General features: G+C 35.5%; 1 protein-coding gene and 1 long non-coding RNA gene across 5 annotated transcripts in view; one reads left to right on the top strand and one right to left on the bottom strand.

Moving 5' to 3' along the window:
• Positions 1 to 364: 364 nt before the first annotated feature.
• LOC134477336 (uncharacterized) lies at positions 365 to 12,320 on the bottom strand. 2 transcript variants are annotated; one of them, XR_010049322.1, is made up of 3 exons: positions 12,185 to 12,320; positions 5,429 to 5,527; positions 365 to 4,617 (listed from the first exon to the last, which is right to left on the bottom strand). It is a non-coding gene; the product is annotated as an uncharacterized LOC134477336 (long non-coding RNA). The 2 variants fall into 2 exon arrangements; XR_010049321.1 differs by having other exon boundaries at positions 365 to 5,527.
• Positions 11,836 to 22,256, top strand: part of Dph5 (diphthamide biosynthesis 5) — a 44,975-nt gene continuing 34,554 nt past the window's right edge. Inside the window, exons 1-3 of one of the 3 annotated variants that reach the window (XM_013143143.3) lie at positions 11,836 to 12,149; positions 12,766 to 12,923; positions 20,313 to 20,437. In XM_013143143.3, the coding sequence (XP_012998597.1) occupies positions 12,789 to 12,923; positions 20,313 to 20,437 (260 nt within the window). In that variant the 5' untranslated portion in view covers positions 11,836 to 12,149; positions 12,766 to 12,788. Of the gene's footprint in view, positions 12,150 to 12,391; positions 12,603 to 12,765; positions 12,924 to 20,312; positions 20,438 to 22,256 lie in introns of those variants that run through there. The other 2 variants (XM_003478967.5, XM_005007827.4) reach the window with 2 other exon arrangements.

Here is a 22,256-nt window from a genome sequence, read left to right as displayed (position 1 = left end):
TATTGTCATAAAGAGGCAGAAACACAGGTTTGACAGAATACGTCTGTTGATAAATTATTAATTTTAATTTTGAGTTTTATTATATTTATTACACATTAAGTTCTTACAGGAAAAAAATCACAACAATAAAGAAATGAATTTTTAGTGCACTGAATATTTATTTAAAAAGCATCAAAATCTTCAACACACCAGCACCTATTCATGATAAAAACCCTACAGAAAACTGGAATAGATGGTCTTTATTGCAATCTGATAAAATCCATTTATAACAAAATTTTCAACATTGTTTTTTGGTATACAAAGTCTAAAAACAACACAAATGTTTATATGAACCACACTGAAAATACCAATAGCACTGTTGTAGTTATGTTTTACAAGGGAAAAGATTTATTACTGGACACATAACTTCTAGGATTATTTTATAATATTTACCCAAAGAGTTAAATGCAAAAAAGTGGGGGAGATCTGTCCACACATTAGAGGCCCAAATAATCCAGCTAAGGGCCTGGGCCCCACAGCAATGTCTTCTCAAGTCCAACTGAAGACCTAGAGCCCATGGCAATGTCCTCCAGAGGTCCAGCTGGTGGCCTGGAGCCCATGACAATGTCTTATCCAAGTCTGTATCAAGGATCTGCAGGGGAAAGGCCCAAAGGCCAGTACAAGAAGCTAGAAAGTGGAATGAAGGATCCGTGCTGGCAGGCTGAGAGATCTGCACTTGAGCCAGAAAGTGATGCTCAAAGTAAAGCCCAGAGCTCCCCCAAAGAGAACTGCAGCCACATTCAGAGACAGTGAGGACTGAGCTCCTCTGATGATAATAGCTGAACTCATATCAGGAAAGCCAGTGTGCCAAGCTTTTCCAAGAGAATCAACAGCACACTGTCTTCCCCTTCAGTTCTCTTTTTTATGCTGTTGGCAACAACCCTCAGATGGGCCATCCACACACTGCACCAGGCTGATTTAGTTCAGCAGGGTGTCGTAAGTTGACCATAAGTTAATCTACCACAAGCACTTTACAAAAAAAACCTGTTTACTTCAATTATCACACCTAAAGCAGTCTGCACACATGACACCAGCATGTTTCATGTACACGTATTGCTTACACTGACAGCATGTGTTTTGGTTTCCTGGCCTTTTTGTAGAACATACTTGCCATCTCAGCAGTCTCACTATTTTGTCAGGAGGGTCTCATTATATTACACATTGTGTAGTTAATAGCAACAGAAAGTATAATAATATAAAGTGTTAAATTCTTAGTATGTATTGTGCCTTTAGAAAGACAAACATTTTCATACTAGCTGTATACTTGCTTACAAAACCTAAAATATAACATCAGCAATAAATTCTTATATGAACTACATAAAAAAACCAATAGCACTGTACAAACAAGTTTTGCTTCACTTGTCATCCAAGACATACATGCCAACTTCTCTGTCCATGACAACTCTGTTCCATGAACATGTCTAGCTACCACTGACAGCACATGCACTTAGTTTTCCCTTCTCCTATGTGGCAGTCTTGTCACTTCTCTTTCTGTTTTGTCTGGAGTTTCCTACTATACTGTACAACATGCACTTATCAAAATAAGGTATCAATAAAACATGAGTGCTTAGGACATTAACATTTCCACATCAACAGTGTGCTTGCTTATAAAACCTAAAAGGTAACATCAAAAATAAAAATCTATGTGAACTATAGTGTAAACACAAACAAGAGTCTACCACAGAAATAATTTTTGCTTCAACTGTCACACCCAAGGGACTCTTCACACATGACAACTGCACAGTCCATACATAAGTATCACTTACACTGACAGCATGTATGCTTTGTTTTCCTGTTCTTTCTTGTAGGGCACAGTTGACATCTTTTTGTTTTCCTGTTGTTGAGTAGGTCTTTGTGATGCTGCACCTGCCTGTTCACCTGTCACCTCACCAGTGTGCTCCACAGTTTTTTTCATAGTTTCCTGGGAAGAAACATTTTGTTTTCCCTGCTGTAAAAGATCTCTTATTAGCTGCAGTCCCAATCCTTTAAGAAAAGTTCTTCTTTATAGTGGGGAACCATTCAGACTGCTTCAAAGCTCAGGGCCATCTAAGAACAGCTGAGGATGTGACCCTGCTTGTGGAGTGCAAGCACGCAGTGGGATACAGTTACGTACCCAGGACTTAACATAGGTAAACACACATGTGCTGGGTATGGCACTATGTATGCATGCAAATAATGAGATAACAACCTGTATAAAAATTGTACAATAAAGATACAAGTTGTTCTTAGGCTCTTGTGCTCTGCTCTGTTCCATGTTGCCTGCTGTGGTTGCTGATGCTTTGCAACACGCATTCTCTACCACTGGAACCTCACCCTATAAAATTTCCCTTGGGCCCACCAAGTGGGCCTATAGAGTATTTTGCACTTCTTACTTTTATTTGTAAACTATCAAACTATGCCATGCATGTTTAGGATTGAGTAAAATATAGCCATTAGCTAATGTCTTAAGTTTTGAGTGATAACATAGTTGCTGTATAATTGATCAACAATATCTACTCCACCTTTGGTTTTGTTGTAAGAAGTTTCCATCTCAGGCTTCTGTTTGGTCAAGTGTTCCCATCATGATCAAATGTTGACATCAGCGGTACCAGTTTGCTTTTCTCTGCTATATAAAAGGTTAATGTTATACCTTTCTGAAATCCAAAGATTGTACCATCAATTCTCTGTCTTGAAATTGTAACATTTCATGTAGAATTTCTGCGTTAGTCCTGTGTACAGTTCCTGCACTGGTCAACCTGTGCTCTGTTAGCAAATGTAACATCAATTGCAAACTGGTAAACCAATTGTCAAATGTCACATTCCAGTTAGTCTGAAGATGGGAGCAACAAGTCTCTTTAGAACATCGTTCTGTTTATTACTATACTAGTAAGGACCTTATGGCTGAGTTCCAGAATAAATGTCAAAATGAAAGCATAATAAGTATTCACATCTACAGAGTATAAATTTTTATGCCATATTTTGACCCATTACTTTTCCATAAGTCTTTTATATTCCCTCAATTACAGTGAGAAACCTCTGCTAAGTACAGCTGATCTATGTATACTTTCAGTGAGGTATCATAATAATACATTTTTAATATCATTACTGATGCACATAGAATGTTTCACTTGTATTTCGCAGCATCCTGTATCATTCTGTTGGTTAAAATTTACAACACTGAATGGCAGTGCCAGCATTCTGTCTAGTAAGCTTCACACTTGCCAAAACCCTCATTATATTTTTGGACCTAGTTCTAACATTGGATTTTTTTCATTTGGTTGCATATGCATGCAACTTTTCAACTAGTCAAATATATACTCACATTGCTGTTTTTTTCCTAATCTGAGTCAAAGAGGTCTGCATTCCCTATGTCTATATCAGTTAATTCCATTTCACTGTCATAGGAACTTTGGTTCACAGGTCAGTGACAGTCATTATCATCATCATCATCATCCACCTACACCAACCTTCTGTTATAAAAGCATGCATTTTACCATAACAAATCATCTTCATCTCCAGGTATGATTAATCTGATGATTAATTTCCAAAACTTTAAATTCTGATTTTTCATGTGCCATTGTACTGAACTGGGCTACTTTCACCATAAAAAAAAAAAAACAAAAGAAAAAAATTTTAACAAATTTTGGAGTGGTGTGGGTCTAATGGACCTCTGTGATGCTCAGGTAAACATATGCAAAACCAGTTAAGATAGATAAAAATCTCATTTTGCTACTTTTGTATATGTGCAAACACCCTGCCACTTGTCATACTGAATGAGTAAACACAGATTGGTTGCTGTATCCCTCAGGGAAAAGGTACTGAAATGCACAGACAGCTACTATTATGCTAAGTTAAAAATTTATAGTAGGTAAGTAAGGGATGGGTTTGCTGGACCCAGTGTTATGCTCCTTTTATTATACTTTAAAAGACAGATTACTATGAAAGCATAAATTTAGGATGAATAAGAGTCAGTCAAAATATTCACGCAAAATGTAATTAATGAGGCTGAACTCTTCCAAGCCCTTAGGAACAACTGGACAATAGCTTAAATAGTGCTTTTAATAGTCAAAAAGAAAGTGAAAAAAAAAATCAGTCAAGAAAAACAGGCTTGACAAAAGAAACTTAAGGTTACAAGGTTCAAAAGAATTCCATTAACTACTATGTTATATGGAAGACAGCTATTTCCTATGTCTCTCCTTATGTTATACTCACCTACCTGTATGGATTTTATGTTCATTAAGAAATTATCAGATTGATATCTGAAAGAAAGGACATCATAATCAGGAATACATATTACTTACCTCTCCTTAAATCCCAATATAAATAGACAAAATGGCTGATTTTTGTATTCCAGAAAAAAAAATTAGTCTAAGAAATAGGTGGTGTGGGAATCCTCAAAAATCCTCAAAAATCCTCAAAAATCCAATTAACATGTTTGTAAGGATGAAGGCCATCTGCAGTGCTGTCCCTTCTGCAACAAGCTAGGTTCCCTGGACAACATCCAACCAATACAATCAATTGAAACCATGACACAAACAGGTTATCTGGTGACTAGTCTTTTAAACCACCAAGCATCTGGAAAGACATATCATGAAGTGCCTAGATATTATAAAGAGAATAGAATTAGATCACACCACAGGGCAATATCCACTTTAATTAATCTCCCCTACTCCAGTTCTCTCACATACTGCTTGAACTTCTATTATAGCACTTATTAGTACACATACTGTGTCATCCTTATGGCACAACTATTTAAGCTGTCTTCCTCAGCTGTAAATTGTATAGACAGTGACTTAGGCTTCTCGTTATCTCTGAAAATACACAGCAGAATAAAATACTTGAAAAGGGCACAATTCAGGCCAAAAATGTATCATAGGGCTGCAAGTGAATTGTGGCAAGAACTAAGCTAAATCTCCACGTATAATGGAAAACATGTATGTTCAAGAATCTGTCAGAAATTTCTATGATCCAGCCAAATGTGATGGTGCTATTTGTAGTCCCAGCATTCTGGAAGGCTCGTGTAAGAGGATTACAAGCTAAAGCCCAATCTGACCGTGTCACAAAATCAGAAAAATAAATTTTTAAAAAGGGCTAAGGATGTAGCCCACTGCAAAGAACCTCAGTTCAATTCCCAGTACTTGGGAAAAAAGGGTGATTTACCAAAATAAGTAACCATAGTTCTGAGAAGTCTTATTGGGAAGTATAAAGTATTTAAAATGATTCACAGAAATAATAGTCTCCACTCTCCCTATTTCATTGTCTAGCTGGTTGTAGGTGGAAAGAAGAATTCGTTCAGTCTTCTTGAAATTTCAAGAAATTTATGTTTATAATCATCAAAGATGGTGATAGACCTAGAAAGAACTATAACTTCAAACATTACAAAAGCTAACACAGAACATTATTAACTTACCTAGGAATTTATGTTCATTTTCTTGATATTTGATGCAAATTTCTAAAAGAAGCACACTTCAGTTTGGATTTCCATCAGGTTTTAATTAAACCTTCTACCCTGCAACACATTCATGGTCATTGTTATGGTTTGGATCTTTAATGCCCCCTAAAGGCTCATATGCCAAATAGTTGGTTGCCAGACTACAGTGCATTTGCATGGTTGAACCTTAAGACACGGCAGGGCCTACTGGAAGAAAATTAGATCACTGGTGATATGTCTTTGAAAGGGATAAAGGGAACCTGGTTCTTTCCTCTTTGTTTTCATGAGGTGAACAGTGCTCCCCGCCACGTGCTTCTTACAACGTACTGGCCCAAAAGCAATGTAGGCCCAAAGCAACATAGCCAAGCAACCATGGGCTGATACCTCTGAAATCATGAGGCAAAATAAATTTTGCCTCCTTATAAGTTGATTCAGGTATTTTATCATAGCAACAGAAAGCTATCAATCACGTACATTATAAAATCACATCTCAATTTATTTTGCCACTGAGAAACACTGAGTTTAAGGCCAATGAGTGATACACAGTGAGTTCAAGTTCAGCCTGTACTGCAAAGTAAGTCTCTGTCTCAAAAAACAAAAACGAAAACAAAAAAACAAGCAACTAAAAGAGAATTTAAAGGATAAGATTGATGTATGGAGAAATAGTATGTTACAGGCAATGACACTAAGCAATGAGTGGTAATGAAAGTTGAGACAAATTAACCAGAAGCAAGATCTAAAGTAGAGGAGAGCATATAATTAAACAAACTGACGACTATAAACACAGAGACAAGAATCTCAATAATGCAGGTTGTCCAAGGAAGACCATCAAGCAGGAACACAGCAGGGGATCAACAGTTCAAGAAATTGCCAACTACTCACTGGGCCACCAGCACAGCTAAGCAGGCTTAATGTAGTCTATGTGAATAGAACCAAAGTAAAACACAAGGAAGCAAGGTTAGAATGACTCATATAAAATGCCTGCCAAGGATTTAGAAATGCAAACCAAATCCATTCAAAGGAAATATGCTTGCGAAATTCTGTAACTTGATATAGACAGAGATTTAATTTTGGTTGATAGTATCTAGATTTATCATGGGAAAAATTACTATAGTCATAAGAGGCCTCCCTATGAGGGGAAATGAGTGCAAAATAAATGATCAAAAATGTTGGTTGCGGTCTGACATAAGATAGGATTCACTGAAGAGGAGAATGTTGGGCAAAGATTTTAAAAAGTAAAACCATAGCTACACAACCTGGCTGGCCACTTTGAAAAGGTCATTTTCCTCTTCCATCAAACCTGGCAAATTTAAATGTTTCTCTCTAGATACAATTTCACCGGACATGTATTATGAACAAAAGAGTGAAACTGTGTATACCTGATTTTATTTAGCAATAAAATTTGAAGGAAAGACCAAGAATAAAATGTCTTGAAACAAACAAAAATAGTTTACACACACACACAAAGGAGCTTTACATACAGGGTTTTAGATAACTTCTACATGGTTATCTAAAACCTACCAAGCTAGGGTTAATGACAACAGTAAAATTTTGTGTAATGTTTATAGAGAAAGTAGGTCTAAACTTTTTATTTATTCATTTTACATTGCCAAATAACATAAAATGTAGATAAGTAAAAAAGATGACTGAACAGAAGAGTTTTTTCTAAGTAAATGAATGTACAATAAAATAATTTCAAATTTTTTAACATTAGTAAACATAGTTTCTCTTAAAGCAGCAATATTCTAAATAAAAATATTTTTAAAAAGAATTAAATTACTACTTATTCATGAATTGTTAGCAAATAATGACAGTCAATTCAAAGTCTCTAGACTCTAAGAAAATTAATCAACAATCTAACAAAGGCAATCTCTGGGAACATGTAGGTTAAAAGGCCAGCTTTAGAGTAAAATAATATTCTCTATTCACAATAAGGTCAGATGGAGTTTAGCCAGTTCCCCTGATGGCTTCTTTTCAATAGACAACAACCTCAAATAGGAAAGTTGAAAGATGAGTTTTTAGATGTAAGGTAATTACAACTGGTTCACAATGCAATGCAGCATCTCAACTATGCTATTACCTTAAAACGAATGTAGCATATGTGTTTATGACAATCAAGTAGAAAAACTGTTTTAACTTCTTACAATTCTCTCAGTTTATGAATACTGCCTAAAGGTAAATTAAGGAAAAACTTCTGATAGTAAGGGTACTAAAAATGAGTTATTGACAAAGATTATAAAAACATCTTAAACTTCTTCAGAAAATGCATGAATACTCACTTTCAGGCATTATTTGGCGTGGTGCTACCTCAAAGCAGGAATATAGAGTAGAAAACTCTTCAAGCCCCTTTCATTCTTATTATTCTTTAAATGAAAAAGGATTTTTTTCATTTGATGTTTATTCTGGATTTACTATACTCTATAACCATCCCTCTCTCCTGCTACACGAGTCTTCAAATTTGCTATAGTATTTTAAATAAATACTATGATTGCTTTCATTATCATTAAAATAATGCTACAGTGTATTATAACCAATTAGTAACTGTCTTAAACATTTTTTTCAGCTTATCCTTTGTAAGGTGAAGAAATGGTATGATTTAATCTGTTATTTGCTGCATAAACCTTTTACCTAGAAAGCAAAATATAATCACATATACTGATGCCTGAAACTCCTTTGGAAATGCTTTAAGAAAGACAATGGCTGATTTTTGGGGAGATTAAGAAGGCAAATACAGCAGACTGTTAACAACTGCAGACCCTAGGAAGTGGCTATATGGAAATTTACTATAAGTGTTTCAATTTTCCTTCATTTGGAAGTTTTCCTAAAAATTATATTTGAAACCTGTTTCAAAAGGAAAAACATCCAAACCCCACAGAAGAGCTCTGAAAAAAAAATTTAAAAATACTAGGCAAACCCTTGCTGCTTGTATTTGTTGAACTGAGGGGAGAAGTCAAAATCCCTTTATTTTTATCTATCCACCTCTAGCAAAGTCCCAAAACTTTACAATCACAGTGAGGAAAGAAGGCAGGTAGAAAAATAGGTTTGTCTATTCTGCTTAAATGGTTATGTTTTGACCTGCACTGTTCTGTTGTTATGCCCTCTTTTATCTCAATCCCCCCCTTTTTAAAAATTATTTACTTTTTTCTTTTTATCTTTTTAATTAAGGGAAAAATAAATAAAAAATACCAGGATGCATTATAGTAACTTTTGATTTTCTATTAACTTGATTTGAAATCCTGTATTGCCCTCACCATCTTGTTCTGATTTTCCCCTATTCTGCTTTGCTTGATAGTACCAAGTTTAAAGTATAGGCAAAACTGTGAAGACAGTAAGATTCATTATGACGCTCATCCCGGTTGTCTATTATCTTCTTTTAAAGTCCTGTCTCCAGTGCTTTGGTTTTATTCTTTACTGTTTTGTTCAATTTTATTATAACTGGATATTCATCTTAAAATAGCAAGAGGCAGTATGGTAACCATTGTTGATCACCTTAGATTTTGTTTTTACATTATCTATTATGTCCATTCTTTTGATTTGACTGACTCTGTTTTGATATGTCACATTTGGTTTTACTCACTTCAAAAAAAGTATTAAGAACTGTGGGAGTAATAAAACCCAAAATGTGTAATTGTCATTGTACAAAAAAAGAAAAGAAAGTGCTCTAAAGGTTATAACTGCATATATGTTTAAGTGTATAAGATAGATAACCACATTACTGAGCTTTTTTGGATCACTGAACAAAACTGTTTGCACTCTCACTATTTGAAAGTCCACTTTATATGCTTCAATTTTGTAACTTGAACAACTATTTCTAAGATGAGAATATGTAATCTATTAACTAGTGACTTCTTACTGTTTATTTTTTAAATTTTGTATTACTTGTACCCTTTTTCTGTTTTTTCTTTTTCTCCTTAAATTAAAAAAAAAAAGAAAAATAGGTTTGTTATGAATTCTATAGCATATGCGAGTACTTCCCGTTTTTTTGTTTTGTTTTGTTTTTGTACCAGGGATCAAACTCTCAAGTGCTTTAGGCACTGAGCTAAATCCCCAGACCCTTTCAGTTGAATTCTGAAGATCAAAAACTGAAATTTCTTCTATGTCTAAAAATAGTATTTTGATTCTTTGCCTATACAAAAAATATTTTCCAGGACACACTTATTTTTCCAAAGGAAATAAAGCACACCTTTCTTTGGATTACTTACTCTTTTTGGCAATGTCTTTTCACTGTGACTTTACCTCAAATTACTCATAGAAAGTTTGAAAACACAGAAACAAAATTTTGGCCTATCATTTACCTGTTCAAGTGTGCACATGAAGTACATCTGACATGTGTTTGAGGCTTTCGACACGAATTGCTTCCTTAAAAGTCGCATGAGTTTATGTTTAATATCTATTGATGAATTAATTTTTGGTAATCATTTTGAACACATTTTGCATTGTATTTCATAAGGAAGAAAATTCATAACTCAATTCCTAGTACATATGATATATAAACAAACACTCATTAAATATGTACTATGTGCCAATCACGATGTTGTCTTAGGAAAAAGAATATAAGACACAGTCCTTAACTTCATTAACTCGATGGCTTAAGTAAAAAGGAAATACAGAAGGACATCAACTGATATTCAGACAGATCATTAGTACAATAAAGGGAAGACACCTAACAATTTAGGTGTTGGAGATCTTGGGAAGACTTTCTGGGCTAAAGGCTGAGTAGTGGTCACCTTGTTGAGAGAGAATGAAGGATGGTATTCTATGCCTAAATGGCAGCACAGAGATGCAAAGCAGTACATTGTGGGCACAGCACTACAGGCAATCAGTACAGTTGGAAATAAAGCTCCTTAGATGGAGAGACAAGACTAGAAAGGTAGGCAGTAACTATACCCTTGGTGATATTTGAGATATGTTAAGGGAACTGGATTTTCTCTTGGCTTCAAAAAGATTTTAGAAAGGCAGTGACATTTTCAGGTGGTATAGAACTCTGTGGCCACTGGGAAAATGATGAACGTGAAGGATACATGATAACCAGCTAAAGCAGTGTCAGAATGAGGACCTGAACCAAGGCAGTGATAGTAGGTGTCATGGGTTATGTCAGTGGCCCCCCAAGTCTCATGAAATCATGGACGCCTAAATCTAGCATTTCTGATTGGTTTGTTGTGTAGCACTTGGATTGGTGGTGTGACTACTACATCCACCCAGGGGTGGGGCCAGTATACAGTGTAACAGTGGGGAAAAGGTGTGACTCTCTCTTTTGCTGTTAGTGCTTGCTGGTTACTGTGGCTGCCATGGCACTTTGCAGCTTGGAGCCAGGAGAGTACAGACTGAAACCTCCAACCTGTAAGAAATAAACTTTCCCTTCCCTAATTTCAGGCATCAGGTATTCTGTCTCAACAAGGAGAGAGAAAAGTAACCAAGACAGGAGACAAGGTCTTTATTGAGAAAGAAAAGCAGACATGACAAAACTGGTTATGGAGATGACTCCTAAGGGCCTGGATTTGGTAAATCTATTGGTGACACTCTTTCTTCACACTTCAAGTAGAAAATACAGAGAGAAATGCTAATATGGAAAAAAGCTGATGGATTCCGCTTTGGATGTATTGAATTTGATATGCCTCTGGGTGAAGAATTCCAATGAAAAGTTAATATAAAAGGCTAAGAGAAGAGGCCTGCATAGGAGGTTGAAACCTGAAATAAAGTATTATAGATAACTTGAATCTATGAGACTAGACAGCCAATTTTTCTGGGGTTTTGTTTTTATAGTATGTATACAGTGGTATCTCGCTCTGGTTTAATTTTTTATTTCCTTTATGTTTAATGATGTTGAACACTTTTTAAAATTCTTATCTGTGTAAAGTTTAACCCATCACTCACTCAACCGGGTATTGAACCCAGGAGTTCCCTACCATTAAGTTACATCTGCAGTTCTTTTTATTTTTTGAGACAAGATCTTGCTAAGTTGTTCAGACTGGCCTAAACTTGGTATCCTCCTGTTTCAGCTTCCTCAGTAACTGGGATTGCAAATGTGCCCTCACCTGCCCCTGCATCCCATCATCCCCAATATAGTGTGAAGAATAAATCAGTAAATAAGTACATAGAAAATTTGCATCAAGAGTGTACAAAATGAAAAATGCAATAGAGAGATGGAACTCTCTCTCCCACAAAAAAAAAAAAAAAAAAAAAAAAAAAAAAAAAAAAAAAAAAAAGAATCAGGACCTAAGAAACTAGATTTGAGCAAAGACACATAGAACACATGGCACTGTGGAAAATGAACCAGGAAAATCAGGTCAACATTGCCTACCAAGACATTGTAAGTCATAAAAACTTTTTTTTTTTTTAACTTGGGTGACGTCACCAGTGGATTCAAAAAGAGCATTTTTCAGCCAAAACCTTTCTGATACCGGAATTACATTCAACAAACAACTTGATAAGAATTCCCCATTTGAGAGACACGTGAAAACCCTGAGCACTCTCAAATGTCATTTCCCTAGGAACAGGAGGGTCTGGAATTTCCGAAACCGATGACGACTACAGAGGATCTTTGGGGGCATCCCAGCATAAGGTCTGCGCGATAAACCCGGAGTCACTGCCCCACTGGGAAATCAGAACCGCATTCGCCATGGAGTTGACCAATCTGACTACGTATTCATCAGAGGCTGCTTCAGCTATAGCAGAAGAGGACAGGATTCTGCGAACGTGGGTGAGCCCGGAGCAAAATAGGAAAGCCCCTCTCACCTATCACCCGCTGGAGAGCCGGGTGGCGCTAAACGCGGCTCCTTGCGGTCCCGCTCCTCCGAGTCAAAAGAGCTAGGGGACTTACCCAGGACCAGGAAAGGCACGTTAAAGCATAGGACCTTTACCAGAGGCCGTCCTGGGGCATCCCACTGACTCCCCAGACCCACGACCCTACGCCTTGCAGCCCCAACAGGCTGCCAGTCATTCATTGTCAAGGAAGCAGGGCTCCAGACAGCCACTTCAGGGAAGCGGCTCGCTCACGCCCTCGCTGAGTCGTAAAAGGCCGTAAAGCGCGGGATTTTGCGGCATCACCGTAGGTGAGGTCGGCGGCGGGCTTCGTGTCTTGGCTGGGCTCTGCTTGAAGGCTGCGGTTGGCCCTTTGGGGAGAACAGGGAACCAGCTATAATTCTGTTATCGGGTAATTGGGCCAGCTGCTTCGTGGGGTTGCTTAAAAACCAGTCGGTACTCGAGAAGCGTAACATAAGGGTCCTCAAACCACTCTTGTGGTGTCGGTCTGCAGGAGCATCTAGGCTTAGGAGTCCTTGTGTAGCTGACATTTTCTTGTTCACTTCGTTCTCCAGTCTCCTTGTCCTTGGAATTCGAAATGCTTTATCTGATCGGCTTGGGTCTGGGAGATGCCAAGGACATCACAGTCAAGGGCCTGGAAGTTGTAAGACGCTGCAGTCGTGTGTATCTGGAAGCCTACACCTCAGTTCTGACTGTGGGAAAAGAAGCCCTGGTAGGTGATTGAGGTTCCCCAGGCTTTTGGGAAGAAAACTACTCATATCTGATTTTCGTGCACTAAACTAAATAAAACTTTTCAGGTCTGCTTTCTAAAACCTTTAAAACGTATCCCCTGTTCATTAAAGATCTAAGAAGTACGAGAAGGGAAATCATACACCGACCAAGTGACTTGGGAAATGAAAGAGTGATTTGTCCTACTTTACAAGTCTAATTTTGTTGCATTTTCCAGTAAACAAAAAAGGAATCCTGTGTTACACTCCTAAGAGGAATGGTTATCAAAATCCCTTATTTCATGTGATAGCCAAGAAGTCCTTCTTGATTTGAGTGCTAATGAATCGCTGACCCAGTCTTAATGAGTTGGTTATGTATTCAGAAACCAAGCCTGAAAGCTTTCCCCTTTGAAGTATTTCCAGAGGGAATGCTGATTGCCTTCCGTCTATAACATATCCAAAGAGATCTTACCTTTAAGTAGACAACTCCCAATAAGGCTTACAAGTATTGAGTGAGTCTGGGACTAAGTAACCAGAGGATTTCATAGGCTCATTAAAGGCTTTAGAGGAAGGGTTAGTTTCAGGTTCATTATTAAATTCCAAGGAGAATATAGGTTAAAATCAAAAGATTGATGGAGAGAAGCCAGTAGATCTTCAGAATCATCGGTCACATTAATCTGTCTTCCAAACAAAAGAGTGATTTACAAAATTTCAGGTTTCAGTCCTCTCAGATTCACAGCCCAGAGAATTCTGAAGGTCTCAGAGTTATTTTAACATCTTGAGTAAATTAAGGACTACTACTTGAAATAGCCATGCATTGAAATAAAATTTGTGTCTTATGATCAACTTTGGTTTGTTGGCCCCATTTTTATACTTGAATGGAACCATAATAACCTCAAGATAATGGAAATAGGTTGTTCTAAAAGGTGATCAAGGAAAACTAGAATAAATTTAAAACTTTCTAAGGGAATTTGTTTGTTTTTTGCGAAAGGATCTCACTCTGTAATTTAGTCTGGTCTTGAACTGTATGTATCTCACGCAGGCCTCAAATTCACAGTAATCCTACCTCAGTCTCCCAAGTGCTAGGATTTGCAGGTGTGGACCACCATATGTGGCTAAAATAGGAATTTTATAAATAAAGTATCCCAGCATGACACAGCTGAAAGTTTGGATCTAGTTTGTGTTTGTTCTGTTACATGTTCTTAGACAAGTTCTTTAGTTTCTTTCTGTGTAAAAGAGGTTCAAAAATCTTCACCTTATGGATTCTCACTGTGGTTGGCAGAAAAATGTTTAGAAAAGGTAGCTGTCAAGGACACTTTTCTAAACTTCTGAGCATCAGTTTCTTCATTTGGCTAATGAAAATAATTAGTTGGACAGTGACATAGGTTTTTAAGATGTATGTAAAATTGTTTTGTAAAATTTATGTTACCTAAATGTTTTGGTGCTATCAGTTTTGAATTTTTTTTTTTTTTTTTTTTTTTTTTTTAATGTGGAGTTGGTATGTACAGAGTCGAGATCTGGGACTGGGCCAAATCTCACCTATAGGTGGTTAGGTGTACTTTGTTAAGATATAAGAATTAATTCATCCACAATAAGAAGAATTATTTATACTACTTTGGATGCTTTATGTGTATTTACTATGCATTTATAAAGAGGAGTTAAGAAGCTTGCCCACGATCATATGAGTGGTGAGGGGGTATAGTGTGTGAACCAAAGCAGTGCAGAGTGAGATCTGCCACTTTGGACTTTATAGTGTACTGTGTTTCTGCATTCTTAGGGATAGATATTAATTACACAAAGCATAGCTCATATAACTTTAGAACATACCTAGAAAGGACATAGGATTCAAGCAAAGTGATCTATCTGGGATCTCACTGTATCACAAATTTTTTGGTGTGTTCTCCATATTCTCCTCTAGATCCTCAGTTTATGATTTACCCTAAGCAACTTGTTATACACGGCATCAGCTGTATATATCTAGTGAATTAGTTCTGGGCTGAAGTAAGATATAAATATATTTATGCCTTGTTTGCCTGGTAAAATCTCAAAGTCACTTTTTCTTCAACCACTTTCTTCATTTCTACATTTCTTCTTTAAAACAAACTGAGTTTCAAAAATTGGTATATGCTTACATTACTCCATGTATAGTCTGTTCTTTACAGGTAACTATTACACAGTAATGAAAAAGCTGGAAAATTCTATTTTCTGCAGTGAAGATGTGCCTTCTTTTATCAATAAATATATTTTATAATAGGAAGATATAGGTATTACTACAGAAATGTGATATTTATTTGCTCTCACATTGAAAGCTGTTTTCAAATTGTCAAACAGATAATACTACTTGTATATCTTCTACACAAAAGTTAATTAAAGATAGTAAATCTAGGAAAACCTTAGTTTTAATATGCTCAACTTAAATTTTTTATGTACTTTCTGTGGATACATTATGATTTTATATATTTACTTAATTATATATTTATATACATTGCACAAAAAAGCATAAAGTATGGTCTTTGTTCACAAGTAATTCATGATTCATCTGCATTATATCTAGGAAAACTTAAATAGTAATGGAAGATTTAAGTAACAATATAGAACAGTAATGGAAGAGAGAAATTATGAAATAATAGGTCTGAAAAGAACCAGCATGAATTTATTCGAAACAGCAGTCCATCTATTGTCAACTAAGCAGTGGAAACTATCCCAAATATCAAATAATTACTGGGTTATTAATTACCATTGAGTTATATGAGAGATGGGTGTTTAAATAGTGCCTCAGATGGACATGAAGATTGGCTAAAAATTCATATACACAAAGTTCTTAGAATAGTGCCTCATCATCCTCCAAATTCAAAGACGCAGTCCAAAAATGGGCATCTGAGATGAACAGACATTTCTCAGATGAAGAAATGCAAATGCAAATAAATACATGAAGAAATGTTCAATATCACTGATCATTCAAGAAATGCAAATTAAGACAACACTGAGATTCCATCTTATTTCAGAAAGAAACGCTGTCATCAAGAAATCCACCAATGACAAATGTTGACGGGGCTATGAGGAGAAAGGAACCCTTTTCCATTGTTGGTGGGAATGTAGACTGCTGTAACCACTGTGGAAATCAGTGTTGGCATTTCTCAAAAAACTAGGATTGGAGGTCCCATTTGACCCAGTTATTCCCCTTCTGGATATTTTCCCAGAATTAAAAACATGCCACAGTGATATGTGTGTATCCATGTTTATAGCACGATAATTTGTAATAGCTGAATCTTGGAAATGATCTAAATGCCCATCAATTGAGGAAGGGATAAAAAAGATGTGGTATTTTTATACAATGGAGTATTACTCAGCTATCAAAAAGGATGAACTTGAGGCTTTTATAAGTAAATGGATGCAACTTGAGACCATATTCAGAAGTGAAATAAATCAGACTAATATGTATATTGTCTCCCTAGTATTTTTAAAAAAAAACCTGAGAGTCATAAGATCCAAATTGTGCAATAGATATTGTGGAAAGGGAAGGGAAAGAAAGTGCTCAAGAAACAACTGGAATAGGGGAAAAGAGAAAAAGTTAGGGAAGATATATGCATATAGGTATACATATGTATATGTGTATGTATATACAAGATAGACAAGTATACTACTAGTCTCTGTAAGTTCGTCAAAAAGAACAATTTGTGTTTTCATAACTTGATCATTTTTATACCTAAATCTTGTAATGTGATCAACTTTTAAGATAACAATATACTATATGTTAACTAGTGTTGATTTCCTATTTTTTTTGAAATTCTGTATTGTTTTTATCCTTTGTTTTGTCTTAAAAAAAAGAATGGTGCCTGACCATAGAGCAACCCCAACATAAATGTATTAGTACAAATGTCATTGTAGACAACATTTGGTAAGGGAGAAAAGAGCATTCTGTCCTAATGGAAAAATAATTGTGAACAGACCATGAAGGAGGAAAGCACAAAAATTTGCTGAATTTGACATTGAGTTTCACTAAAATAGCTTCTTTTTCTCTTTGTGTGGCTTTTCCTTTATTTTGCTTCCTAACTTGAGCCACCTAGACACAAACTCTTTTTTACTTTTCCTGTTCATCTGATATGATTTAAGATTGAGAGACAGAGGAAAGGACAATAAAGGACTTTACAGTAAGAGAAAGGAAGCAGTTATGATTTTTATTAAGTTCTCATCTGGCTTTGCAATGCATGTGAGTTTATCTTCTGTCCAATCTTAGAAAATGACTTATAAGATGAGGCTTTTTTCTTGTTCAAGAAGTAATTCTTTTAGGTGTGTTTTTAAAAACTCTTCTTTCTTCTTTATGTGAAACTTGTGTTAGCATCCTCTAATCCTCAAACTATATTCATACATTGACTATTTGAAAAGTCTCTTCTTTAAACCTGTTTTCTCCATAGTTATTAGTGTATCTCCCTTTTTAATCCAAAGCTTCTTGAAAAACTATGCTTTTATTGACTCCATGTCTATTCATGTCTCTTATTCCTGAAGGCTGATTTCCATTTCCAGAAATATTTCTCTTATTTTTAAACAGTTCTTTCCTAGCCAGGAACTTCAGAGAGTTTTAAATTCTGTTTTACCTATTTTGTTAAGTTGACCACATGTTGAAACTGGCTTTTGTAAAATTTTCTCTTAATTTATTTCTGTTTCCATTTTTTCTAGTCTCTCTTGGTAAACTTTTCTGTTTCTTATGTAAATGTACTATTTAAAAGTATTTTTTTGTTCTCACATCTTCTCTATACTACTTTGAATCTCTACTTTTATTTTTATTGGTTAAGTAATTCACTAAATGATATGAAATATAAAGTACAGAGATACATACCACAAAGGATTTCTATCAGGGGTCTTTTCTGGAGGCCTTCACTACTAATTTCTTATATATCCTTCCACAAATACCTGCACATAAATTTAACATGTTCCACCCAACTGCCAATTTAAAACAAGAATGAAAATTTACTTTTACTTTACTTCCATGAGTAGAGAAGATTAGGGCTGCAATTATACAAAAACTGGCTCAATCATTGGGTAAATCATTGGATAATATATAATCATACTTTAAAATGATTATATTAAATAATACTGCTTTTTTTTTCTTCCCTGACCCATTACTTGGCAGGAATACTTCATGACACCAATGATATGGTATGGTAGTTAATTCTCCCTCTCTTAGAATGGGAGCAAAATATATCTTAATACCACTGACTCTCAGCATGAAGCATAGAGTTTGGCATGGAGAATGTGTGTAAGAAATACTTCTATAGTGAGAGAATGAATGAATGACTAAGCAAGTAGATAATATAACACCAGTCTTACTGAATTTTCTCTCTTTTCCCTTTTTAAAACATTTTTCAAAAAAATCAGCCATTTGATTATATACAATATTATGTGTCAATGTGTGTTACCTGACTTAGACCATGAATTGTTTCTTAGCATCTTAGTCACTTTTTACTCGTCGCTGAGACAAAATACCTGAAGCCCAAGTTGGGAAAGGAAAAGTTTATTTCTTACAGTTTTTGGAGATTTCAGTCCACACTCAGTTAGCTCCCAGGCAAACGGGCATGGCTAGGCCGCCTTTCATGGCAGCTGCAAACAGCAAACAGGAACTAGCAAAAAGCAAGACACACCTTCTTCCTGCCATTACATCACATCCTGGCTCCACCTCTATGTGAGTGGAACACTGACACCATCAATCCAAGCACTAGACAATGAACCAGTCACAAATACACAGTGCAGACTCATGAGGCCTGGGGGCCACAGACATAAACCATGACACTTAGGTTGAGATAAGTGGTGAGTTAAATATGAAATTATATAATCCAAATCTTAAAAGTAGATTTTTTTTGTTTTATTTTTTTGGTCAGGTCATTTATAAAATACAGGTTAGGATTATTGCTAGCTTCAAACTTGTGGCATGTGATTGCTTCATCTTTAAGAAATGTTAGAAGTTGTTGGGCTTGGAGGTACACACTTGTAACCCCAGTACTCATGAGGCTGAGGCAGGAGGGTCACCACAACTTTGTGGTCAGCCTGGTCTTCCTAGTGAGCTTAAGGATAGCCTGAACAAACTGTTGAGACCCTGTCTCAAAAACAAAGAAACAGGTCTGGAGATTTAGCCCAGCAGCAGTGCCAGTTCAAAAAATAAACAAACCAACCCAACAAATAAGAAATGTTAGAAGTACAGTAAAAGCCATTGTTTCCTTTGGTTTTCCTGTATGTGTTCTCTTAGGTATATAAAATATTCTGCCCCTATTAACCTGGTTCATAAGGTCAAAGTAAACCATGTAAAAATTAATTTTTAAGAAAATACACAGTGAAAGTGAAAATTAAGAACTTTTTTCATCTGTTAAAACATTGTATTTGGAAACTTTTCTATAGGAAAGAATTTTTTTTCACATTTGAGGAAGAGATTTTGGTTAAGTATTGGGAAATAAGTATCACAGAACTAGTGTTTATAGATGTTTAATCATTTGTTCATTTATTTGTTTGACAAATATTTTTTAATATCAGATACTATTTCACAGCAAGCCTTATATCTTAATAGTTCCACTTTCTCAGTATGTAAGACAGTATTATTTATGTATGCATCTACTTTTATTTCATTTGAATGGCCTATTACTCCATTTCATGATCTTGATTACTACCCCATAACCAATACCATATGACTACCAGCTTACTAGCTGACTCTGCTGGGTTTGTTTTCTAGAGTAAACGTTGGGGAGATTATGTACAAAGTACTTTGTATGAAAACTTCTTGCGTATGTAGAATTCAGTTTTTTCCCGTGCAGCCGTCTTGTAGCAGAAACAAGGGAATATAATCTTAAATTTATCTTTCCTGTAATTATGTAAAAATGTAGCCTGGTTCTGTAAATAGCTAAGTCATACTTTTCTGTTATTTCTCATTGATATTGCCTTTAGTTTAGCCAGAATACCACAGATGTTTCTCTAACTGCCATGTGTGTGTTTCTCATTATTTTTTAATATGTATATTTATTCTTTATTACTATGTTTCTGAAGTAGGGCTCATGCATACATATTCTGTGTGTATTCTGTAATGCTCTGTCTGATCTATTATGAGCCAAAGTTAGAGGTGAATTTAAAATGTAAAAAGCCTCAGATGTTAAGAGGTCTGCTTCCTCCAGGGATATTAAGATAACCCCAAAGACAGAGTTTAATTGCAACATGATATAGAGCTATCTCATTGATGAGTTGTATTGAATGATCTGGGTTTGGATGATTGCCAGAAAGTTGCACTAGCTCCAGACAAAGATTTGTGTGTGTGTGTGTGTGTGTGTGTGTGTGTGTGTGTGTGTGTGTGTATGTGTGTGTGTGGAAATGGTCACCTGCTGTCTCTCATTTTGATGCTGTTCTCAAATCTGTAGGAAGAGTTTTATGGCAGAAAATTGATTCTCGCTGATAGAGAAGAAGTGGAACAAGAGGCAGATAATATTTTAAAAGACGCTGATATCAATGAAGTTGCATTCCTTGTGGTTGGTGACCCATTGGGGTAAGTGTAAGCAGATGTTTTGAGTTACTTACATTTTAACCAGCAATAATAACTATTGCCTTTAAAATTTATCTTCCAGGTCCTAATAAGGGACTTATGTTTACCTAAACTCTAAAATTTTGTAGTTCAAACTTTCATTATTTTTTAGATGAATGAAGAAAATCTTGATAAAAATACTGCCATGCATATCACTACACTATCCAGTGTCTTTGGCCTGTTTTTTTTTTTAAGATTATGTAGGGATCAACTGTCTTAGTTAGTGTATGATTATTATATAAGTCATTCCATTATGATTGTCATGCCTGTCATTTGCTGCAGAGAATTGAAAGCATCGTTAACTTTCTTTGTTCCAGGCTAGGTTTTCTTTTTTAACCATCTAATATTGCCAATACTGCTGTCACTTTACTTGTCTAGAATTTATCATTTATCATGCCACTGATTTAAATTTCTTATATCCATTGGGAGCTCTGTTTTTCCTCATTACAAAGAAGATGGGCTTCTACTTGTCTAGGCAAGCATCATAAATCTCAAATGTCAAGTTAAATGGAAGAGTCCTTTGTCTACAGCTGATGACCCAAGATTTATGTCACAGATTTAAGGAACATAAGGACAGTCAAATCACTATGGGGCCACCAGAAGGACATTTCTCAAAACAGTAGAGTTCCATGCATATGCGTCTGTGAAAAAAAAGTAATTTATATGAATATAAAGGGCCAGAGATTCTAAATCATAATTATACCCTTCTGCAAGTGACTTTGGATAATCACACATCTTAAAATACTTAAATAATTTGTTTTAACTTTCCATTTTATGTGAACTTGAGGCTTCATGAAAATTAGTAGTTCCTTTATTTATTTTTTTCTACAGGAGAGCAAAATAAAACAAAGAAGGAAAAGATCCTATTGAGAATGTGTTCTAAGTCTTGTAAAATTTTCTTATCACACTGACTTTTTCTGCATAAAACCCAATTTTTCTATAAGGAAACTTCCCCCTTCAAACTCCCTAATTTGATGGTACTGCAGTTCTTATGGTTACCGAAGTAGGCAATCTCAGCATTGCTTTTGACCTTTAGAGCATCCATTTATTGATGCTTTTCATGATATTAAAGATGATATTCAAAGTGAAATTTACAGACTATAGCCAACCCACTGTTCATGATGAAATAAGTATAGAAATTGAGAGTAAGCATTTCAGAACATTTATAGCCATTTAAAAAGTAAATTTTATGCTATTAATAGTAAATATATAGAGCTTATATTATGTATTATTTAATTTTATATCTTATTTTTCTAATACTTCAATTGTACTGCATTTTCTGAAACTCTTGCTCTATGACAATTTAGAACAAAAAATTGAGAAATACTCCTGTTGATTTTTGTTTTGCCACATTTTTAAAATCTTTTCATTCCTTTCTACGTTGGCTGCCACTATTCTACCTAATCCAGCTTTATATACCCTACATCTTTTGTTTGATCCATGTATTAACTCTAAATTCATTGACCATACTATGGTTAAATTCATATTTGTAAAAGAACAATTTGGAAATCCTGCCTAGGCTGATATAAGAATTTTATTAGCGCCATCCTTAGCTAGATATGAAAAACACTGCCTAACCTGCCCTTCTGCCTCTGTCCTGCCAATGTTTTACTGAAGCCCACAGATACATGCCGGCCAATTTGCTCTTTCCTAATTGTCATGCTTTCTCACCTTCATATCTCTATTCAGGCCTAAAGCCCTGTGACCTGAATGACTGTCAGAGATGTATGTATCTTTCAGAACCTAGATGCCCATGCTGTAGTTCTTTATTACTTTAACTTGC

The sequence above is a fragment of the Cavia porcellus genome, unplaced genomic scaffold (assembly GCF_034190915.1).
Source record: "Cavia porcellus strain 051 isolate PalLab524CR breed Dunkin Hartley unplaced genomic scaffold, mCavPor4.1 scaffold_1, whole genome shotgun sequence".
Lineage (NCBI taxonomy): Eukaryota > Metazoa > Chordata > Mammalia > Rodentia > Caviidae > Cavia > Cavia porcellus.
This window is presented reverse-complemented; position numbering and strand designations above follow the sequence as displayed.